General features: G+C 57.0%; 1 protein-coding gene across 2 annotated transcripts in view; it reads left to right on the top strand.

Annotated features, from left to right (window-relative positions):
• The first annotated feature begins 1,397 nt into the window (after positions 1–1,397).
• TSHZ3 (teashirt zinc finger homeobox 3) overlaps positions 1,398–9,517 on the top strand; it is a 57,742-nt gene continuing 49,622 nt past the window's right edge. Inside the window, exons 1-2 of one of the 2 annotated variants that reach the window (XM_059668161.1) lie at positions 1,398–2,329; positions 3,163–3,797. In XM_059668161.1, the coding sequence (XP_059524144.1) occupies positions 2,238–2,329; positions 3,163–3,797 (727 nt within the window). In that variant the 5' untranslated portion in view covers positions 1,398–2,237. Of the gene's footprint in view, positions 3,798–9,517 lie in introns of both variants that reach the window. The other variant, XM_059668160.1, reaches the window with a different exon arrangement.

The raw sequence follows: 9,517 nt of genomic DNA, 5'->3' as shown, positions 1-9,517 counted from the left end.
CCATGCCTGTCTCCTGAGGAACTGTCGCCCTCCCAGAGCAAGGGGTTCAAACTCCGGGTGCGCACAGCCCCGCCCCTGGGAAGCAGGAAGAAGCCCAGCCTGCCCTGCAGTGGGGTCTCCAACCTCCTTGGGAAGGCACAGACCTGGGGGCACTTTCCTGAAAGCCCGCCCGTACCCCTTCTAAGGCTCACATCTCAGAACCCAGAGAGGAACAGGTATTAACCCACTGGTGTAGTGGCCTCCCGTCTGAGGGGCAGAACTCTCCAGCCCCCAGGACCAAGATATTGACAGTAGGAATAGTTAGGTGAGATGCCGGTACAGCGCCCAGCAGATGCCTGAGGTCCTGCCTGCGCCTTCCCCTGGTGACCTTAGGAAGAGGACTGGAAAGGCCCCTTGGCCTGGCCAGAGTGGTCCTGGACAGATGTGCAGATGTTTGTCCTGGGGACAGTGCAGGGGAGGGGGAGGGTGGGGCTGGGGAGGTGAAGCGAGAGGGAAAGGCAGGTACTGCAGCCACAGCCCCTTTCAGTTCCTGGAAAACGCACGGGAACTCCATACCTGGCCGGGCCCTCTCTCCCTGGGAATAACCTGTAAATTACAAAGGTCCTGCCCTCTCCCAATGGAGGAGGATTCTCACTGCCATTGCTTTCCTCCCCTCGCCTCCCCTCTGCTCCGCATTAGTGGGTCTTGTCAGGCAGCAGCCAAGTTTTAGCTTGAGACTCTGGCTGAGACCTGCCTGGTGACTTCCAAGTCCCAGCTTCCGGAGTTTAAGCCCCTGCCTCCAGGTCGCCTGCGGTTATAGGGTGCTTGTGCGGTTTTGGGGAGCCTCCTTCCTTCCTTCCTTCTCTCCTGGCCACACCTGGTCCACAGAGAAGGACTAAGAACGTGGCGAGGTGCGAGCAGCGCTACAAGGACATGGTCCCCTCATCTGACCCATCCCTAGAATGGTTTGCAAAACGAATCACGTTTGGGGTCCCGATATGAAAGGGGGTGCTGTGGCTGCAAGGGCGCCATAGAGCTTTGGGTTTCCGGCTGTTCCAAGCGGGCCGGGCCAGGCGGCGCGGTGCACTGTGCACGCTGCAGAGCCCGCGTGGTGCGTGACGGGCTGCCGCTGCGGTGTGCGGCTCCTCGACACTGATGGATGCACAAATGGTCGGACATACAGATGTTAGGGCGGATCGCAGAGCGCAGCGCCTGAGCCGGGAAGGCGAGGCCAGGATCCCGCCGAAGCCAGGTGGCCCCGAGAACGGAGCTCAGGCCGCGGCCGGCAGGGGGAGGGGCGGAAGGAACCGGGTGGAGAGCAGCTCGGAAGGGAAGGAGGAGGCGGAGGCACGAAGCTGGGCGAACTCTCCGCCTTCCGTGTGAGTCCCTGGCGCACCGCACCGGCCACCGCTGGCGCCGAGGTGGGCGCTCCGGGACGGGGTGAGCGGGTGGGAGCAGCTGGCCTCCCGGGGTGCTGACCCTCCCCGGGGAGAGGCGCCCAGACCCGGGAGGCCGCGGGCAGCGTCCGCCAACTCACCGTGTCCAAGTTCGAAAGAAACGATTCACGCCCACGGCCGCGTCTCCCGGGCCTGGAGGGTCAGGGGCTCTGGCCTCTGAAGGTGCCCACTGCTCGCCGTGCCAGCTCCCAGCCCGCCCCGCACGGCCCTCTCCGGGCTGCAGCCTGCCGCGTACTCCCCGCCGCCGGCCGGCCGCCCGCACGCCAAGCGCTCCCGCGCACCCGGGCAGAGGCAGCCCCGGAGCCGGAGGAGCGCGGCGCCTCTGCCGGGAGGGTCTGGCCTGAGCCCGGGAGCCGGTGGTCTTACCGTCCGGGGAGATGGCAAGGTCTCCGGGTTGAAAGGGAAGAGAGCGCGCCTGTGAACTTCGAAAACTAACTTGAGAAACAATCACAAAGGAAAAAGGAGGAGGAAAGGGGACAGAAGAAGAGGGGAAAGAGAGAAAAATAGAAGCGTCAGGGGGGAAGTGGGAAAGGAAGAGGCCAGGCTCCCAGCCCTGGGCGCTCTGGCGGCCAGTCCCAGGGCGCGGGCGCGGCCCTCCCGCCCTGCCGGGCACGGGCCCAGGGAAGCCCCGCAGCACCAGCCCGCACTCCGGGAGCAGCAGCATCCAGGGGACCTCGGGTGCGGCCGATCCCGTGCCCGGCCAGCGACGCCCCGCAGAGCCCGGAGCTGGCCCTGCCGCGGCCGCCCCATTCCCGGCCCGCGAGCTGCCCAGGGAGACGCAATCGAGCCCGCAGCGCATCGATGCACCGCTCGGGCTCAGGCTCCCACTCTGCCGCCTCCGCCGCCCGGGGCATCGTCCCGGTGAGCCGGGGCCCACCCGCACCTTCGCGGTCGTAAGTGAGCCCGTGCCTTCCCGCCGCCACCGCAGCTTTGCCAGCTCTTCTATGGGGGCCCGTGGGCTCGGCCCCTTCGCTTGGGGCCCAGGCGACCCCGATCGTCCGATCAATAATCAATTTCTTTCGTTCAGGACTGCAGGCAGGCTGGGTGCCTGGTGCGGTGGCCCCCCATTCCTGGGCGCCCGGCGGAGGGGGGGCCTGGGAGCCCGAGTGCCTTACCCTGCCCGGTCCTGCTGGGAGATCCCCGCGCCCCAGGGCGGGGAGCGCAGCTAGCTGCTCAGGGGGCGCGGAGACCTGGACCTTCCCAGTCCGGAGAGGAAACTTGCAGGCACCCTCCCTCTGCGACCCCGGGACAGGCCCGAGAAAGTTTGCCCAGGAGAAGAAATTGGGGAAAGTGGCGGCGGGCAGTCCTGGGGGAGGAGCCGGGTGGCGCGGGCCCTTGGAGCTACCCCCACCCACTCCAGCCCGCAGCGGCCTCCTCCCTGAGGGCCGGGGCGCCTGCCCGTGGCCTCGGCATCCAGGAGGGGCGCGGGCCCAAACCCGGACCGAGCTGGGGGTTCTGGGCTCGGCGTTGGAGAGCAGTGCGGCCCGGGCGGGGTGGAAGGGGCGACCATGGGCCAAGGCCCGGCGGAGGGGGTGGGCGGGAGCGCGCGCGCCCGGGACAGGATCCGGGGGCTGGCCCCGCGCCCCTCTTGCGCACTCGGGGCGGAGGCAGAGGGAGGCATACCCTCCCCGGACTGGGCGGGGGTCCTGGAGAGGCCCGCGCTGGGTGCGGGGGCGCGGCGCCCCCGCGGGCGGCGAGTGACACGATCATATCCTTTTCCGTTAAGCTTGCCTGTTGCCGACGCCGCCGCTCCAGCCGCGCCGCGGGCCGAAGACTGGACCGCGGAGCCCCGGCCGTGGTGGCGGCGGCGGCGAAGGCGAGCCCCCCTCGCCTTGACCCCCTGCCCGGGGCGGGGACCAGGGCACGGCCGGCTGGGGCGGCTCCCGAGCTCCTCCTCCTACCGGGAGCCTGCTTTCCCCTCTCCCGGCCCCCGGTCCCGAACCCGCGCACCTCATCTGGGGACCGGGCAAGAAGGGGGGCAGGGCCGCCGCTCCTCCCCGCCCCCTCCTCCTCTGGCCTCTGGAGCGATTTGTCAAACTTCCCATTCCGCCGGCAGCGCGGTCCTCCCTCCCCACCCCCCTGTGCTCCTCCCTCCCGAGCCTCCCGCGCCCGCCCTCCTCCTTCCCTCCGCACGTTCGGGATCGCGGTGGAGCGCAGAGCGGGGGGGACACAGAGCCCGGGCGCAGCAGCATCCTGCGGGCGGCCCTCTCCGGGGGGAGGCTGAGAGCCAGCCCGCGCCCCCCTCGGGCCGCCGCCCCTCCCTCCTGCTCCTCAGCCGGCAGCGGCGGTGCGGCGGCAGTGGCAGTCGCCCGAGGAGCATCATGCCGAGGAGGAAGCAGCAGGCGCCCCGGCGCGCAGCAGGTACGAGCCGCTTCCTCTCCTCCTCTCCTCCTCCTCTTCCTCCGCTCGCCCGCCCGGGCTCCAGCCAGTGGCGACCCTGCTCGGCTGGCCCCGCTCCCGCCCCTCTGCCTCTGCCCGCGCAGAGTGACTCCGGGCACAGGCTCCTCGCTGCTCCCCTCTCTGGGTGCCTGTGCCCACCTCCCGGACCCGGCGCCCTCCGGACACCAGCCGCGTTCTGTTGTAGCCTTGCTGGCACCCACTTAGGGCATCCGGCGACTGAAGCCGGCTGGCTCCTGACTCCTAGCTCCCCGGCTGCGGAGGGGGTGGGAAGGAGCCTCTACTGTGTCTGTCTGTGGGGGGCAGGCGGGGTCACTGAGTTCCGGGACACCTTTCCTGTCCTCCTGCAGCTGGAGGGCTGGGACTGCCAGGTCACCTTACTGCCAACCCCATGGAGTCTTCCTTTATTGGGCCCAAGCCGGGCACAGCGGTGGAAACCAGAGCGCACAGAGTCTGGGTATTGTCAGATGACTGTCAAGTCAGTGTTAGATGCTGGCGTGCCATTTCCCCGGCTGGCTCCCCCTCCAGCCCCTGCTTCCTAACACTGCCTCTCCCACCTCATTGCCTCCTAGCACTTAGTTCTGGGATGTGTCTGAGTACTTTTTTCCTTTTTTTTTTCTTTTTTGCCAGGAGTGTCAACTCCTGTTAAGACTAAGCTTTTTATCTTTTCTAGAAAAAGCGTCATTGAAAATCAAACCGAATCCACACACATAACATTATTTTGCAGTAATGTCAGTTGGGGGCATGTTGCTTGGAAGAAGGGGTACTGGCCCCTTGCCACCCTTGATTTGATGACTGATTGATCGCCTGTCATGCTGCTGCCTTTGATCTATTCATTCCCAATAAACATCAATAAATCACTGGCGATGGTGAGGCCAAGCTGTGTGACGTCACTAGGGCCCTGTCAGTGCAACTGTGGGATTTGGGACCCACTGCTGAGAGGACCACATAGGGATGGGATGCGTTCTGATGAGTAACACTCATGTGCTGAGGGTCAGAGGCTGCCCTACTGGAGGTGAAGTGGAGGTTTCTTTCTTTCGTTTTCTCTTCTTTTCTCTTCTTTTCCTTTGGTGAAAGGAGGGAGGGCAGAGAGAAGGGCCAAGACCTTGCCTGGTGCCTTCTTAGATAAAGGTGTTGTGCCTGTAGTAATGGTGGGGGATGCTCAGGGCCCTGGCCTTCCTGCTGGCCGGCTGCCGGTGGAGCTCACAAGCTGGCTCCTCTCAGGACTCCTTACAGAGGGGCGGCAGGGTGGATGGGTTGTGGGAATGAGTCTTTCTTCTCCCAGAAACGTGCTTTCCTGTTAGTGTCTTAAGAAAACCATAGGATAAATAGGTCTGGTTTGGGGGGTGTAATTCAGGTTTTGTTCTCTCTGCCCAGTGTGGCCCAAATTTAGAAAGTTTGAGCCCCCAGCGTGGCTGTAGGGAGGGTGCTGCCTCTCAAGTCATCTCCTGGCGATGCTACTTGACCATACCACCTTCTGCTTTGAATTCAAGCTCAAGAAAGAGCTTATCTGCCTAAAATAACCTCTGAAAGTTTGGAGGATTCCTTCACAGAGCTCGGCAGTAGGAGTGTCTTGGGCTTCTTCCAGTCTCTGGGATTTTTTCTTTTCTCTTTGATGCACATTTTAAGGTATCTGTGTGCCTCAGTCAAATGAGCCATATGTGATCCCAACTTACATTTGGTTTAGAACTCTCTACGGTTGGTTCATCTTTCTCTCCCACCTTGCCAATCTGACACTCTTATTTGATAACTTTCTGCTAAAAATATTAGATAAGAAAGAAATGTACATTTTTAAAGCAACCTGTTCACTAATTTTTTGCACCTTTTAAAAAGCCAGGCAGGAAATCTCAGGTTAGTTAAGAAATACTCATTATGTAAAAACTTGACTGCACGACTAATAGGAGATGGAAGAATGGTTTTGCTCTATCAAAATGACCCGTCAAAACGACTTTGTTTCATATTTGATTTAATTGTCTCTCTCCTGACAGGCACATTCATCAATAGCTTAATGGTCAATCAGAAGTTGGCAGCGTGAGTGCTTTCTTTCTTCCCATACCCTGGTTTTGGATTTACGTTATCAGAATGCCTTGGCTAATGGACGTGTGGGGGGTGGGGGGGGATGTCTGAAGGGTGACTTATTTAAGGAGAGAGGAGGGAAACCCCTCCACCTCTAGGCCAGCGATGAGTATGCACAGGCCAATACGTGAGCTGTGAGAGTTTTGGGGTTTTTGTTTGTTTGTTTGTTTAAATGGACAAGAAACTTCCCATTTTTTCCTCCTGTTTTAGTTCTCACAGCTGCAAGTTATAAGGTTCATGCCTGCTTTTGTGGCGTCCTGGGAGTGACGACACATTGATTGCTTTGTACTGAGAGAGAGAGAGAGAGTGGGAAAAAGGAAGATGTCTACTGATTGGTAACTGAAAATCCAGTCCCCAGCAACCTTGAGGATCCTCGAGGATTTTTCCCCTCCAAAGTGAAAGGTCCGCTCAGCCATAAAAAAAGAAAAGTTGTTTTGCCAGCTTCATTAGTGTTCACCTAATTAGCTGTAAACCTGATGGATTTCTGACAGCTTTAATGATTGGAGATGACAAGCCCGACGCAGTGTCATCCAGCAGAATTAGGTTTGCAGCTAGTTTGATGTAATCAAGTTGATATTACACAGTCCTGGCTGCCTTTAGTTGTGCATTAACTCAATTTTCTGCTGCAGGTGACAAATGGGCTTTGGTACCTGGATAATCATGTCATAGGAATTAGGGCCCTTTTAATGGTCTGGGGTAGAATAACAACCACAAAGGCCTGCGAGCTGGGCAGAGCGTGACGGCACGGCGCACAGGTGCAGGGCTTTCTCTCTGGGCCAAATGGAGCCGCCTCGCCGCAAAGCCGAAGCAGGCTCCAGGAATCCCTGAAGAGACAGATTTCTGCACTTTAGAATTTTTTTTCTGATAGAAATTATGCATGGCTCAGTGTCTTTTCTCCAAGGGGGAGAGATTTCTTCACCTGCTGGAGAGAAGAGGCAGGAGTGCCCTTCCTCCGGGTGTGGGTTCGGAGGGCCGCATCCTGGTGCTGGACGGAGGTTGCTGCCCGCAGAACTCAGAGGAATGGGGTAGGGAGGCTGATGCCCTTCAGGGGAGACCATTATTCCTTGCTGAGCCTCACTCTCTCCCAATGTTTGCTTTTAAACATGTTGCGTGTGTGTGTGTGTGTGTGTGTGTGTGTTTTTAAATATCAGTAAAGCATTTAGAACAACACTTATTAGCAGATAACATTTGATCCGTTCATCTTCATTTTCTGGAGAAAATGTAAAATTATAGAAAGCTATTACCTAAACTTTCAAAAAAATCCTCAGTGACAACAACTTGCCACTGACCTTGGGTGTCTTACTCGTTGAGAGAAGAGTCTCCCTCGGGCTCCTCGGGGTCCTACTCCCAGGGTGAGCCTTAAGCTTGACTTTTATCACAGTGTTTGGACCCCTTGGCACCTGCTGGGACAGCAGGATGGCCGTGGTGGCAGGCACAGGGGCTCACGCCGCCAGCAGACAGGGCATGCGGTGCCCAGTGCACCACCCTTGTCTTCCTAAGTCTTCTCCACGTACCTACCGGGCAGCTCTGAGAACAGCTTTCTCTCCTCTCCTGGCGGCTCCGGGAGCATCGGGGCACTGTGGTTCGGCCTGGGGAACGCACTTCCCTCACACCTGCCACACGCTTCTCCTGTGGACAGGTGTCTGCCCTGTGGCAAGGCGGCAAATGACTGCTTTGGGTGCTCTGTGATTCCCCCTTCCTGCAAAATGGGAGGAGCAGCGCAGGTTTTAAAAGGAAAATCAAGATGAAGGAGAAAACAAAGAGGGCAGGAGGCAAGGATATTCCCTGGACATCCACACAAGGGAGGGAATCTTCCGGAACCGGCGGCTGGGCCCCCATTATCCTGACAACTGTCAGTTAGGGCTTCAGTGCTCTCCAGGGCCACACTTGATTGCGAGCGGTTGATGTTGTCATTTTGTTCTCAGTTTTGCCTTGAGCGCGCTCATAAACGGCAGCGAGACAGTCAATAACTGATGTATCAGCAGTTACTCCCGAAATTGCCTCACAAGTCTGCATTTTTCCTCTTTTTACTAAAGATGGTTTTGCAAAGTGATGAGAATGAGAGGTGACTGCTCAGGGCCAGGAAACCCAGGTGAGACCCCAGAACTAAAACCCTTCCTCCCACCCTCCGCTTCGGGGTCTGGGAGGAGAAGGGCCGGCCCCTTGTGGTGTGCTTCCCCTGCCACGCGTGTCTGCGTCGTGGGGAAGCCAGGGCTCAGGCGCAGGCGGGAGCAGCGGGAGGACGGAGTCCCTGGCCCTGGTGCACAGCAGCCACCTCTCATCCAGCAGCGCGAGCAGGTCAAGCCCTTCCGCGCGCAGTCGGCGGCTCTCCTGCCTGTCCCTGGACGGACTGTAAAAATAGCTTCGGTCTTGCAGTTAGAAAAGTAGGGTGTGTGTCTCCCATCTGTGTAGTGCGGTTACCCGCCGGGCTTTCCTTAAGCCATTTTGTAACACTCGGTAGCATCACCCCTCAGCCGTGGAGGCAAACAGCACAGCACAAGACGTGGTGGCACTTCCCCACACTCGCTCAGGTGTGCGTGTGTGTGCGTGTGTGTGTGTGTGTGTGTGTGTGTGTCTGTGTGGGTGTTACTTATCCTCCAAATGGTGGTTTCTCTGTCTGAAGTTAGAAACGCAAGGTGAATACAATATATTGTATTTGGTAACAATGATGTGGACTAGTACATCCAGACAGATAATGTGCAGTTGTAATTAGACTCAATAGACAGGCAGTCATTTTTAAATTCTTTGACACATGCATAAAACAGTCATATAATAAGATAAGATGACAATTTTATGTTAGGTTGATAAAGTGCCCGATACATGCATTTAAATGTCTGTAAGCCTTTAAAAAAATCCAGACAGATTAATTCTAGTTTCCAGTATTTGCAGTTAGTCATTAAATTAATTTTTAAATCCTACTAAACAATGGCTATGAATGTTTTCTTTTCCCCTCATGGAATTTTTACCTGAATTGTGAGGAATGGATATATAGACTTGGTAGCTTTCTCTAATTTTTAAAAACATTTGTAAACATTTATGTTAAACACGTAAAAATTCAGGTTCTTGTTTGTGACTAGAATAATGCTGTGCATTCTGAGAAGGAATAGACCATCTTCTGCTCGTGACCAGTGGCCTGTCAGGCTCCAGGGTGAGGAGTCTTGACTCGAAAGATTACATGGTGTCCTTGACCAAACACTGAATATTTCATAAACCCCATTTTAAAAAGAAGACATTTCGAGCACATACACTTGATTTGATCAGTGCTTAGATTCTTTGGTTTAAGTACTTCCAATTCTGTAGATTATTTTAGTATTTCAACCAGCGCAGCCACAAGATGTACTGAGGGGGAGAAAAAGCCTTTCTCTAAAGGTCGCGCTACCTGGGCTCTTCGACATCTTCTTACTTTATTTTCTCAGATGTGCAAAGGGGATGCTCTTAAAGACTATTTCAGATTTGTTTGGGCTTAATGGTAAATTATTAATTCATACTGTCAGGACACATGTTATTAATTATGACTGTGTTTTCTTCATCCAGAACAGCTGTTGGGGAAACAGGGTAAGTTCAGATCATCTTCGAGGGGGAGGCACCAAAGCAAGGAGCTTACCAGC

This window comes from Myotis daubentonii, chromosome 15, assembly GCF_963259705.1.
Source record: "Myotis daubentonii chromosome 15, mMyoDau2.1, whole genome shotgun sequence".
Classification (NCBI taxonomy): Eukaryota; Metazoa; Chordata; class Mammalia; order Chiroptera; family Vespertilionidae; genus Myotis; species Myotis daubentonii.
This window is presented reverse-complemented; position numbering and strand designations above follow the sequence as displayed.